Here is a 13,903-nt window from a genome sequence, read left to right on the forward strand (position 1 = left end):
GCCCAGTGACATTCTCATGGCCCAGATCTGATTTGGTCCCTCCCTGAGTGAGAACGGGGTCTGCATCTTCTGGCTGAGCCCCGCTAAGGGGTCGGGGGTGGTGGTGGAGGGACCCGAGCAGGAACAGTGTCCCCTGCAGTGCTCCTTACTCTGAGGTTGTTCAGCTCTTCACCCCTCTCCATCCTCTCCCTGAACTTCACTTCATTCTGATTCTCCAGCAACTTTGACTCTTTGAACGAAGACGACGCTGTGGAGAACAACCAGCTGGCATTTGATGTGGCGGAGCGTGAGTTTGGCATCCCCCCAGTGACCACAGGCAAAGAGATGGCATCGGCCCAGGAGCCCGACAAGCTCAGTATGGTCATGTACCTCTCCAAGTTCTACGAGCTCTTCCGGGGCACCCCTCTGAGGCCTGTGGGTAAGGACCTGCTTTCGGACGAGGCTTTCCCTGCCCCTGAGCCATCTCTGCTCTGCACCTACATCTTGCTGCTCTTCACACTGGTGGCCTCTGTTCTGGGGCTGACCCCTCCCCTCTCTTTGTCTTTGAGCCTAAATAGGGGTGGACCCTGTGCCCGGGTTCTATTCCCCAGGAGAAGGGAATGGCAACCCACTCCAGTGTTCTCGCCTGGGAAATACCACGAATGGGAGGAGCCTGGCAGGCTACAGTCCGTGGGGTCGCAAAGAGTCGGACACAATTGAGCGACTAACACTTTCTGTGTATATAAGTGGGTCCTGTGTGGCAGGTGTCACATGGGGCTGGTCTGCACCTGCCCTCGTCACTGGGAGGTCACTGACAGAGTGGCACAAGCTCCCTACACAGGCCACTGGCAGCTTCAGTTGGGGATGAGGGAGTTACTTTGGAGGGACTTGGTCTCAGTGACACCCCCTGAAGACTGGGGGAGCAGTGGCAGGATCTGAATCTCAGTCTCACTTTTACTTCCTAACAGATTATTGGCGTAAAAACTATGAAGAGAACGCCGACCTCGGCTTGGCCAAGTCATCCATTCCTCATCACTATCTCAACCTCACGTTTCCGAGGAAGAGGACTCCGCGAGTAAGTTTTAGTCGGGGGTGGTTTAATCTCTCTTTGCACGTGGATGGGGTGAGGGGAAGGGAAATGCCACAGGCTGGGTCTGTGCTGATAAATTACACAGATGGCGCACTCATGGAAGATATGAGTAGGACTCCGTCAACTTCTCTTGCGCCGTGTAGCCAGCTTCAAAGCTTTCAGTGTGGTTATAGGAAGGGCAGGGTAGAGAGTGAAGAGGACATGCCAGCGAGTGTTTTTAAAAGTACAGCAGATTGGCTCTGCCTCCTAAGCAGGGAGGAGGAGATGATATCTCACGTTGCTAAGCAGTTTAGATCAGGAACATGATGGCCCTTTAGCAGCAGAGGTGGATGAAGAGCCTACATTTACACATTCTGTTCTATTCTTTTTGTTTTTTAGTTCATTCATTCAGCAAATGTCTATTGGGCCCTACTTCATGCCAACTTTAAAGCTAAAAGTTTTGTTAGTTTTTGAGGGGAACAGATATACAGAGATGATTAATAAGTGGGCCGTTGCCTTTGAGGAGTTCAGAGCCTAATAAAGAGGTTCCAAAACTTTCCTGACTCAGTGACACCTTTCACGTCTTAGTCACTTTTTTCACACTGCTCCCAGATCAAAAGAAATACCTAAAAGTTTCATTTGTTAAGTATTTACATCCAAATATAATAACTTGGTAGGCGTGTTTTGCAAGCTATGTGACAAGCATCACCATGCTTCCCTAGAAAATTTAAAGTATCCTGCAGCTCCTCTGTGAATTCACTATGGTCCCTTGGGGGTGCCTTGGTACATAGTTTGGAAACCCGCAGGCCTAGTGAGAAATTACAGTTTTTCAAAGGTATTTGTCTTATTTGCATTGTGCTGCGTCGTCATCACTGCCCGTGGACCTTCTCCAGCTGCGGAGAGCAGGGCTGTGGTGCTGTTTGTCTTGGCCCTCGGGCTCCTCTTGTCACGGAGCATGCCCTCTAGACCGTGAGGACTCAGTAGCTGCGGGGCACAGGCTTAGTTGCTCTGTAGCACGTGGAATCTTCCCAGACCAGGGGTCGAACCTGGGTCTCCTACACTGGTAGGCAGACTCTTCTCCACTGTACCACCAGGGAGTCCAAGAAATTATAATTTTATATGAATGGCTACATATCCATGGAAGGTATAATACAAGTTGCTTTGATTGACATGCCCATTTTATAGATAAAACATGGAGACTCAGAGACATTAGGCTGCAAGGGTGTGTGCTGAGCTTACCTTCCCCCACCCTCACTCAGCAAAGGACTGCAGGCCTCTGCGCGCGTCTCCGTGTCTCTGGATCGCCGACAGGCTCTTAACTGCTGGCCAGTCACGCCTTGTCCTGCCGGCCCCTCTGCCCAGGGTGGAGCTCGGGCCGTGTGGCCTCCTCTCTTTCCCTGGGCTGTGTGATCAGTGGTCACTTTTTCCACTGCGGGCTGTGCTCCCTGGAATGTAGCAGTGGCTGTGCTGACTGCAGGAGCCGGTACTTAGTCCGTTGCAGGCCCTGTTTGTAGGAGGGGACAAGTTGGGGGTCTGGGGAAGCAGGGTGAGCGGGTCAGCTCAGGTGTAAGCATAGCAGCTGTACCCCACTGGTCTGTCCCCCTCTGCTCCCCGAGGCACCCCACTCAGAGGCTCTGTGGGAGGCACCATAACCCACCAAACATCTCACTGAGTGAAAGATGTTTTCTGGAGCCCAGTCATCAGCTTGCCCCAGCCCAGCCCAGCCGCTTTTCCTCTGATGACCGAGGACCCCCACTTTGGGCTACTCCATCCCAGGCAAGCCAGTGCAGTCTCTCTGGAAGCTCTCTGAGCCAGACACTTACCACTCTTCTCTGTTCACCCGATTTCTCCCACCACTTAGCCCACAACTGGGAACTGGAGAGGAATGTTTCAACCTTTCACTCACCACACCTCTGTTTACAGAGTGACCGAATTGAAACAGCCTGGCCAGCTCTGGCTCAGGAGGTGGGAATGGTCAAAAGTCGGCCGTCAGCCAGGCTCTCCGAGGGCTTGCTGGAGCCTTGCTCCACTTTGCCCTGGCTCTGGGCGCAAATGCAGTGGGGATGCGTGGGCTCTGCTTGGCCCAGCCCTGGCTGGTTTTGGCCCATGTCCAGGGTGTGCTCCTTGGCTGTGCATGCATCCTGAGAGCAGTTGAAATCCACACATCTGATTCCCTCCCACGGCCCCATTTAACATCTGAAGTTTGTCCTGCTCCTCAGATAGGTAGGGAGGTCAGGTCATTGAAGTAAGTGCCTGCTGCGGGCATTTGTTGTCCCGCCCTTTCTCCTCAAACTGATTGAATGCTTCCTCTAGGGGGGTTGGTGGGTTTATAAGGCCACTGAGTCACATTCTGCCCTGGTACTGAAACACCCCAGCGTATACTGTCTGCCATTCAACTCCAGTGCAATGGTCAGGCCACATGCAAAGCACCTTCTCCCCTTTTAATCTTGTGTCATAGGTCTGCATCCTCTTTTGGCTTGGAGATATCTGTTTGCAATGCTCTTTGGTCTTATGTCTCACAAGCCAGGGGTACTGAGTCCACTCCAGGTTGCCGCTGAACACACAGTGGAGGTCTACACAGATGACTGAATACTGTACCTACACATGGGGCTCCCCCACAGTTACACCCAGAAGATGTCAGTGCAATTAAACACACCGTCTTCACTGCCCTGGTACATGTGTCCTTATGGACTGGAGATGCAGGCTAGGCTGTTCTTGCGAGATTTTCTACACCAGCGCTTGAACACACAATCTGTATGTAAAGGTGCATCTGTATTCCCCTCCCCCACCCTCATCCCTCCCTGCCCGTCCTTGCTCCTTGCTAACTTCAGAGGAGCATCTTGATACAGGGATTGAGCAGCCCACGTTTGTTCACATGTGGCGTCTTAATCTGAAGTGGGCTCTTTGTTTCTCTCCTGAGCCAGGCTAACACTCTCTCTCCCTCCTGGTTTTTGATGTTGGTGTTAAATTCTTCTTTCCTCCCTAATCTTGTTTTCCTGATAATATCCAAATTCCAGCAAAAGACAACAACTTTGGGCAAAACCAAAGGCTTTTAATCCATCCAGGAACTTAGAATGACTTTCCCATCCAGTGTGAAGAGGGCTATACCTCTGGTGAGTGGTAACCACCCAGGGCTGGTTGTCTCTGAAGACTGGATGGCCCACACCTGGTGAGAAGGAGAAGCGTAGCGGATTCTGCTTTCTCCTAAAAGGCCCTTGGTCCACTTCTGCAGGTCTGCCTCTGCCCCGATCAGCATCTAGCAGCCCAGTGGTGTGGGGCAGCTCCTGGAGACCCAGAGCTCTTGTCTCCGTGCTCACACATATGTGGTGTCTGTCCTGTGTGTGCATGTGGGTGTGTACACATACTTGTCACCATACTCACAGGTGAAATCTGAACACACATATGTGATCTCTATCCTGTGTGTGCACATGGGTGTGTATATACACATGCACACACTACCTGTCTGTGCTTTTCTCATCTGACCGCACATAGGTAATGCCTGGATTTACGGCCTCTTCAATCACAATACATACGACAGACATAGTCAAAGTGTTTGGTCTTTGTTTTTCCCATTCTGAGCCCATTCCTTGAGGGACAAAGCAACACAGAACTTGTCATTTGTCCCTGGAAATCCCATCCTAGAAGCCAGGTCAGTGGCCCCAGGATTTATCCTGGTCTGCTGGCTGATTCTGACCCAGGTCCTCCTCTACCGCTGGTTAGAGTGGGGTTCACAAAGCATGACTCAGATCAGGGTCTGGTCTGAGCCAGGGGTGGGAGGGGCCCTTCTAACCCTTCTCCTTGACCCTCCTCCACAGACACTTTCCAAAGATTCAGGGACCATTATGTAAGAAAGTCCCTCCTCCATCCGCCCATTCATTCAACCAAGATTTACTAAGTCCCCACTTTATGCCAAGTTCTCATTGCTGGGGCACAGCAGTGAACAAGAGGGCCAAGGTCCCTGCCAGAAGGAGCTGACCTCCAGTGCAACTTCCTACGTTCCTCTCACTCCCCTTCTCCAGCTGTGCTCACAGAACCACCCACCCAGCAGCCAAAACTCCCACTAGGTTTTTCACACTTCTCAGTTCAGACTTGAAGACAGCTTAGGGAGTCAAGAGCCCTGAGTCCTGATGCTGCCTGCGTGGCCAGTGTAGGCCTTGAGCAGCGTGCACACCCCCACACCACCCTGGGCACCCGTGGTCTGCAGCTCTCTGTGGACAGTAACCACTCCTGTCCTCTGTGTTACCATAGCCTGGCATTCTGCACTGACTTATAGAATGAAGACGCACTTTAAACCAGGCTGACAACTACATGTTTTGGTCTGCTGGTGATTCAGCACATGTTTGAACCTCTCTAAGTTTCTTTGCTTGGGTGGAAAATGTGACATAATAACAAACATTGCATTGCTGTCAAGACAGTGTTGAACCAGTGTGAGCTGCAGATCTGATCTCCTTCTCTGGCACATAGAAAGGGTTCTGTACGTGATGGTCCCCAACCTGTCCTTTAGGAGTACTGACTAAACAAAGATGCTCATTTTCTGAAAAGGGTAGAACTAGCTGGGTTGACCACTGGCGTGTGTACTGCAGCCGTGACAGATCCAGTGTCGTACGTGCGCACAGCAGAGCTGTAGATAGCTCGTTTGCTCTTGTTAGCTTTGAGGAAGTCAAGGGACATACTCTTATCCCAATTTTAGAGATGGGGAAACTTGGTCTTAGGGCGATTATATTGTGATGCCATATAGGTGGGTAAATGTCAAAGCCAGACTAGAATTCAGATTTTCTAATTCCATGAGTAACACTGACCTGACTTCAAACGTCTAATACTTACCCAGTGCTACATACACACGATTGTATTCATCCTTACAATAGCTTATTTATGACAGAGACAGTATAGGATCCTAGGGGTGAGGAAACTAAAGTCAGAAAAGTTCGGTGATTTTCCTAAGCTCACTTAGCTGGAAAGGAATTCAGGTCAGAACTTGAACCCATGGCTCCTTTCTGCTCTGCCACAGAGGGAGGAGCTCTCTTGCCAGTATCACTGGCCATCTTTCTAAATATCATGGTGGCCACTGTACTCTCAGTCAGGCCACTGCCTACAATGGCCAGTCTCTCTTCCTATGACCTTGGTCTGAATTTCTCCAGGGTTAGGGCTCATCGGCTAACTAAATATAAAGTTGGTTTGTTTGGGGCTAAAATCAACTTAAGTCAGATAGTATGGGAACAAAAATATTTATGCTGATCAAATAAATGATGAGCTTGGTAGATATATGTCTGGTTTTTTTAAATGGAGATCACCAAGTAGTTTAGTAAATGTCTTTTGATATATAGACTCCTTCAAATCATTGGGAAATCATGATAAGAAAGTGTCTTAGGGTGACAGGACAGAAGAAATTTATGGGAAAAGGAAGCAGAAGCAAATTATTTGTTTAATCTCATGCTGCCTCTTGGCACAATAACCACCTTCTTCCTCCTTGTACCCCAGTTCTCTATGGTGCAAAATAGAGTTCAAGGAGGGGGATATGGAGGCATTTTTTTGGCTCCTTGATAGAGATGTACAGATAAGAAAAATTGGATAAAATTCCAGGTTGGTGTTTTCCCAAGCTTTGTGTTTTAACTTGGCTCTTGGTTGAGCATAAGTGCTTTCACGATAAATCCATATGGAAGAGCAGAGACCCTTTGGGTCTGTGTGTGGCTAACCTTTCCATATAGACTGCATTTGATTGTCCTGTGGGTCAGGCTGAATCAGAGAAACTGAGGTTGCCCCTACCCGCTTCCTCTCTCCCCCCGAAAGATTCGGGGTCTTCTTAGGTCCTGCTGCTGGGTACACTCCCCCCAGGAATGTTTTTTGTGTACTTGCCACTAATGTACTGAGTATGGATCAATGCAGGCTCTGATTGTTGGACCAATCACACCCAGAGAGTAAGATATGTTGCTCTTTGAAGGAAAGAGCAAGTCCTCATTAAAGGTGGAAACCAGAAAAACCCTATGATGCCTGAAGTGTTCTTGTGGGGAGGACACCCTGTACTTTCACAGGCTTGTCTCGGGGCCAGTGCGCACTCACAGGCTCTGGAGCCGGGCGCCTAAACAGCCTAGGCCTCTGGAACCTGATGCTATAAATAAGATCATCTGTTTCTCTTGGTGTTTGCCCAAACATTTGGGTTGAAATTATTTCCATTCACCGAAAAATGATTTGTTAGAAGCTGAGGGAAATGTTGAAGGGAAGGTGAGGCCCTTTGATCTGTTGTTTTGTGCTGCTTGAGCAAGGGAAGGGTCACATTCTTGAACAAATATCAATGACTAAACTGCGGTTGATCTTGTTTTAAAATTTTTTAAAGTTGCTGGTGAATAGGAGGAGGGGCAGAGGTGGTGGGGAGTGTATGAGCAGGGGGAGCAGGTGCTTGCCTGTGAGAGCAAGTGGGTACAGACTAGACTGTGTGCTGAGGGCTCTGATCATTCCTGTTGATTTATAACATCCGGGAGGGAAAGGGTCCTCTGGGATGGGGCAAGGTGAGGATGTGTGGTGGGGATTGGGCTGCAGCCTGGGTTTGAGGGAGAGAGAGGCCAGCCATTTCAGCTGCATCCAGTGTGAACAGAGGCTGGGATTTAATCTGGCCTTCTCTGGCTCAAACAATAAAGAATCCACCTGCCAATGCAGGAGATGTAAGAGACAAGGGTTTGACCCGTGGGTCAGGAAGATCCCCTGGAGAAAGAAATGGCAACCCACTCCAGTATTCTTGCCTGGGAAATCCCATGGACAGAGAAGCCTGGCGGGCTACAGTCCATGGGTAACACACTCTTCACACTTTGTCATGCGAGGGACCCGCTGAGGGGGTCGGAGTCTCCCATGGGGAGGGAGGCCTCGTCAGTGGGGATGGCTCCATGGTCCTCAGTGGGCTGGCCATATGGGGAAGGTCCCAGCTGGAGGTCTAACCCCAGTGTCCTGGAGAGGGTTGGGGGTAGGGGGAGGCACTAAATCCAGCCTACAGCCCCATCCCAGCTTATAGCATCAGCTCAACTTGTGCAGTCCCACTGCTTCCCTTAAGTAGAAAAGCCAGACCACAGGTGTGCCCTTGGGTGGCCCTTGCAGGCATCATGCAATGGGCTGAGGTAGAAGGGGGTCTCTGGATTTAAATGTCCAGATCTGGGAAGCAGAGGGTCAACTGTAAGGGGTTATCAATAGGACAGCCATGCAATCTGTTGTCTAAACCAGGGTACTTTTGAGAATGAGGGACTTCCCTGGTGGTCAGTGGTTAAGACTTTGACTTCTAGTGTGAGGGGCCAGGTTTGATCCCTGCTTGGGGAGCCAAGATCCCATATGCCTCGCAGCCAAAACACCAAAACATAGAACAGAAGCAATATTGTAATGAATTCAATAAAGACTTTTTAAATGGTCCATAACAAAAAAAAAAAAAAAATCTTACAAAAAAAATGTGGGCATTACTCCTGATTATGCCTGGGGGGAAAAACAGTACATCAAAATGTCCTGGGAAAACTGAGCTATACGGTCACCATAGTTTTCATGCCATATCTGATGCTGCTTTGAAGTTAACACAGTATCATTTACCAGTAGCTGCAGTGGGACTGCATGGCAGAAGTAATTTGCCATCAAATTCCTGGACAGCTGATCTGAGTCCTGAGAATCCGTGCCTGTGAGGGGAGCCAGTGGCACCTCTTCACAGGAGGTGATATCCTCAGGGCAGCATCAGCAGGCCTGGCTGTGATGGCTCTGAGTCCAAGGTCACTGACAAGGAGACAATCCCTGCCCATGTCACAGGGATTCTTTGTACTTTGGGATGTTTTGGCATGCTTTGGGAATCTGTATTCCCACTCTCTTCGGACAGAACCCCTGGCTCCTGAGACGGAGGGAGGCTCCCTCCGCTGTGCCTGAACAGAGCTGAGAGCGTTTGTCACGGTGCAGGGTAATGTCATCCCCTCAGTTCCTGGGCTGGCAGCTGTTGCAGGCAGGGTTGCATCCCCAGTGCTGGCACCGCAGCCCTTGACCAGCCCTGAGCTCACCATGCTTTGTTGGCCATCACAGGTGGACAGTCGAACCGAAGAGAATGACATGAACAAGCGGAGGCGGAAGGGCTTCAACAACCTGGACGAGGTTCGTGTGCTCACTGTCGGTTCACACAGATGCCTGTTTCCTGACAGCCAGTGGCCACAGCCCAGCGTCTGACCGAGGCAGTCGCCCTGCCCTTCTTTCTTTCCTCTCATGAACCGCTGGGTTCCAAGCTTAGCTCGATGGGCAGACAGTCAGGTCTGGTCACTAGCTATGTCACTCTCCCAGGGTGTGGCTCATGTCTGTAAAACACAGATGATGCATTTGAAATGTAGGATATTTTGCAGAATTTCAAAGATTAAATAGTAGGCAAAGGAGGAATATACCTCAACATAATAAAGGCCACAACAAACCCAGAGCAAGTGTTATTCTCAGTGGTAGAAAACTGAAAGCATTTCCTCTAAAATCAGAAGACAAGGCAAATGTGCCCACTCTCCCATGACTATTCAGCATAGTTTTAGAAGTCCTAGCCATGGCGATCAGAGAAGAAAAAGAGATAAAAGGAGTCCAGGTTGGAAAATAAGTAAGATTCTCAGTCTGCAGATGACAAGATTCTCTACGTGCCAGAGTCACGATTGCATGCATGCATGCTAGGTCACTTCAGTCGTGCCCAACTCTGTGCGACCCCATAGACGGCAGCCCACCAGGATCCTCTGTCCACAGGATTCTCCAGGCAAGAAGACTGGAGTGGGTTGCCATTTCCTTGGTTTAATTTAATCTTAAAGATTAAATAAGAGGATGTGTAAGCATCCAGTGTTCTTGCCTGGAGAATCCCAGGGACAGGGGAGCCTGGTTGGCTGCCGTCTATGGGGTCGCACAGAGTCGGACACGACTGAAGTGACTTAGCAGCAAGCATGTATGCATGCACACACCGTACCAATCGTGGTCTCTGGCACCTAGGTTAATCAAGATATAATCACTTTTAATAGTAAGTAGGAAAGAGGCACCAGCAGTCCCACTGTTCTCCCAGTCCTCATTTCTACTTTTTGTGTTTTCTGTACCATTAGTCTTTTAGGCGAATGTCCCAGGACCCACAAGTGCCACCTTCTGGTGAAAGAAGAAAGTTACAGGCTGCTTTGTCAAAGCCAAAGTAGCCTTTACTTTGTCAGACGGTAAAGCATCTGCCTGTAGTGCAGAAGACTCGGGTTCAATCTCTGGGTTGGGAAGATCCCCTGGAGAAGGAAATGGCAACCCACTCCAGTACTCTTGCCTGGAAAATTCCATGGACTGAGGAGCCTGGTAGGCTACAGTTCACTAGGTCGCAAAGAGCTGGACACGACTGAGCGACTTCACTCTCACTTGTCAAAGCTGAGCATGTTCTCTCTCCTGCTACTGAAAAATTGATCAGAAGAAAAAGTTTACCGGTTCTTGCTTCCCCAGGCAGCTCTTTAAAGAGACCTGAGATATATACTTCATTCCAAGTGAAAGAAAGTGAAAGTCGTTCAGTCATGTCCAACTCTTTGCGACCCCATGGACTATACAGTCCATGAAATTCTCCAGGCCAGAATACTGGAGTGGGTAGCCTTTCCCTTCTCCAGGGGATCTTCCCAACCCAGGGATCAAAGTCAAGTCTCCCGCATTGCAGGTGGATCTTTACCAGCTGAACCACAAGTGAAGCCCAAGGATACTGGAGTGGGTAGCCTATCCCTTCTTCAGCGGATCTTCCCGACCTAGGAATTGAACCAGGGTCTCCTGCATTGCAGGCAGATTTTTTACCAACCGAGCTATCAGGGAAGCCCTACACCTCATTCCAAAAAGCCATTCTAATCCCACAAAAGCAGGCTAGTTGCTGTCTCTGAATTGTAAGAATACCAGCTTTAGCTAACCTACTGGCTGATACCAAAACAATGACTAAAAGGCACAAAGGATAATTTGTAGGATACATTCATACTTCATTTATAGAACTTAGGAAAAAACTTCTGTTACTTATATGATTGAGAGCTGTTCCCCTTGGGAAGCCAGTGAACAGGAAGACGGCTGAGAAATATCCCATTCTCTTGTTCCGGGGCACTGCCTCAGCTCTAAGCGCCTGTGATTTGCTCCCGCCTCCTCCCAAGAAGCTTCCCTCGGATACACTTTGTCCCGGAGGGGAGTCTTCTCAGGCCTTTCATCTGTGCCTTATTTGAGGGGGTGTTTGTACTGTTTCTGTCGCTGGCAGCACAGGAGTCAGTGTGGGAAGAAATCTGGTCGCACCTGCCTCTTCTGAAATGGCTCTGTTTTCTTGGCCAGCTGTTTGCTTAAGTGAGATTTAACCAAGCAATAATTTCCTCTAAATTCTTACTACTCGAAGTGTGAGCCAAGAACCAGGGCACCAGTATTACCTGAAAGCTGGTTAAAAATACAGACTCTCAGGGCCCCCTCCCCCCCGCCCCCGCCAGACCCACTGAATCCAAATCTGGTTTTGAAGTGATTCATGAGCACGTGAATGTCTGCAAAGGGCCAGTCTGCATGACCCACTGTCCTGGCCTACTTTGGGCTGCACAAACAGTGACCAGCCTAGTAAACTTGCCCTATTCACACTCAAGACTGTATTGCTATGCAGAGTTGCAGTTCCCGCTTTGAAGTGGGGAGTGACTCTTTGATTTGTGTTTGTCCAGCTCTTCAGAGTGGCTGTGCATACCAGGTTTCCCATGGGGCTGCTACACTTAGGGAATCTTAAAAAAAAAAACAAAAACAATTGACTATAGCTTATCTCTTTTCATGAATTTCTTCTAAGTGAACATATCTTTGTTTTGAGAACATCTGTTCCTGTAAGGGAGATGCATTGTTTCCTTGGGAAAACTGACTGCCCTCTTGACATGGCAATGCCATTCGTATTTCTGAGGCTGATGGGAGCAGATCTATGGTACCAGGGAACAGACATTTACTGGACAGCAATCAGTTTCAATGTTTTATTTTTAGCAGATGAGCTAAGAAAATCTTACATGGAATTCCATTTTGTAAAGCAGCATAACCAAGTAGTCAAGGTCAGCCTCTAAACAGTAACACTGCTAACTGCTAAGTCACTTCAGTCGTGTCCGACTCTGTGCAACCCCATAGATGGCAGCCGACCAGGCTCCCCTGTCCCTGGGATTCTCCAGGCAAGAACACTGGAGTGGGTTGCTATTTCAAGTCATGTTGATATCATGTATCCCAAAACAAAGCAATGAGAAGGACCCCTCACCTCTGTGACATCCTTCTTCAAAATCCCTAACTCTGGTCTAATCATGAGCAACCATCAGTCCTACCCAGATGGAGAGACTTTGTACAAAATAACTGACCTGTGTCCTTCACAACTGTCAAGGTCGTGAAAGACAGAGAAAGATGGAGAAAGTGTTACAGATGGGAGGAGGTGGAGAAGGCATGGTGATTAAATGCAGTGTGGGATCCTGGATTGCATCCTGGAACCTAAAAGGACATCCATGGGAAACTGGTGCAATCTGAATCAAGTCCATAGTTCTGTTACCGGTATCATGCCAGTGGGAATTTCTTGGGTTTGATAACAGTGCCATGATTATTCCATACGTTAATGTAAAGTGCAGCTGCGTCTGTGCTATGCAGGAGTTATTGTGCTGTCTTTGTAACTTTTCTATCAGTCTAAAATCATTTCAAAATTAAACTTTTTTTAAAAAAGAAACAGCAGGGCAGGACTGGTTGCCATTGGGCGTGGGGTGCAGAGGAGAGGGGACACTCAGCGCCCGTGCCTTGCCCCACTGACACCCCCTCTTGCTTCCTTCATCCCCACTACTCTTCACCTCCTGTCAGCCACGTGATGGGTTTGCAAACTGTTCTGTTCATCATTTCATTATTTTATTTTTGCAATAGTTACGTGAGGGTGGGTTACTGCTCCCATTTTACAAATGAAGAAACATTAGAGAAGTCAGAATTCAAAAACTGTCTGGCTCCCAAGCCTGGCTCTGCCCACCTTTAGGGAACCATGTCCCACCTTTGAGCATCGTCTCCATTGGGCGTTGCCTGCTCTGTCTGCCTCACTTTCTCAGGCCATAGAGGGTGTCCTTCTTCAGGAAACCATCCCTATTGTGAGGCCCCAGGCCTACCCCATGATGCCTGGGTTCCGGATCCAACAACCAATGCTCTGATTTGGCCTTTGCAGCCTTCAGCCTTTTCCAGCCACAGCTTGGGCTCCAATCAAGAGGGCATTAAGGAAGGTGGAAATCAGAACAAAGTCAAGTCCATGGCAAGTCAGCTGCTGGCCAAGTTCGAGGAGAGCTCACGGAACCCCTCAATCCTGAGGCAGGTGAGTCCTGTCAAACATCCACTGACCTTGCCTTCCTGGTGACCAGAATCTGCTGAGAAGCCAGCAAATGTCAGGCAAGTGCTGGATTTCAGGTATGCCAGCCAGTCCTGGCTCAAAAGGAGACTTGAGCTTCTTCTTGATCTGGAGTCACACTTTCCTAAAAGGGGCCGGATAGCAAGTATTTTAGACTTTAGGGTCAACGTGATCTCTCTTGCAATGACTCAGCTCTGCTGTAATGGCAGAGTTGAGTCACTGTGAAGGCAGCCATGAACAGTATGTGAACAAATACATGTGGCGGTGTGCCAATAAAACTTTATTTACAAATACAGGCAGCAGGCTGGATTTGGCCCGAGGACTGTAGTTTGCTGATGCCTGTTCTGCGTTGGAGATAAAATCCTTTCCCTGATTTTGTTTTGCTTTGCAACCATGGCTGGGTTTGCTGTCATCTTTGAGACAGTGCAGCTGGAGAAAGCTTTAGAGATGCTGACTGTTTGAGGGTCTAAGTCCATGGTGAAAACCCTGTCCAAACCAGGGAAAAAACTGAATCACGGGTCTTAGCT

The 13,903-nt window shown here is 49.0% G+C and overlaps 1 protein-coding gene and 1 long non-coding RNA gene across 15 annotated transcripts in view; one reads left to right on the plus strand and one right to left on the minus strand.

The window, feature by feature from the left end:
- LOC102172084 (protein-methionine sulfoxide oxidase MICAL2) overlaps positions 1–13,903 on the plus strand; it is a 239,835-nt gene that overhangs the window by 118,121 nt on the left and 107,811 nt on the right. For all 14 annotated transcript variants that reach the window (XM_018059551.1, XM_018059553.1, XM_018059554.1 and 11 more), the window contains exons 14-17: positions 219–418; positions 948–1,054; positions 9,083–9,151; positions 13,200–13,343. In XM_018059551.1, coding sequence (XP_017915040.1) covers positions 219–418; positions 948–1,054; positions 9,083–9,151; positions 13,200–13,343 — 520 coding nt within the window. The remainder of the gene's footprint in view (positions 1–218; positions 419–947; positions 1,055–9,082; positions 9,152–13,199; positions 13,344–13,903) is intronic.
- LOC108637676 lies at positions 2,147–2,940 on the minus strand. Its single transcript, XR_001919234.1, has 2 exons — positions 2,872–2,940; positions 2,147–2,552 (listed from the first exon to the last, which is right to left on the minus strand). It is a non-coding gene; the product is annotated as an uncharacterized LOC108637676 (long non-coding RNA).

The sequence above is a fragment of the Capra hircus genome, chromosome 15 (assembly GCF_001704415.2).
Source record: "Capra hircus breed San Clemente chromosome 15, ASM170441v1, whole genome shotgun sequence".
NCBI classification, from domain to species: domain Eukaryota; kingdom Metazoa; phylum Chordata; class Mammalia; order Artiodactyla; family Bovidae; genus Capra; species Capra hircus.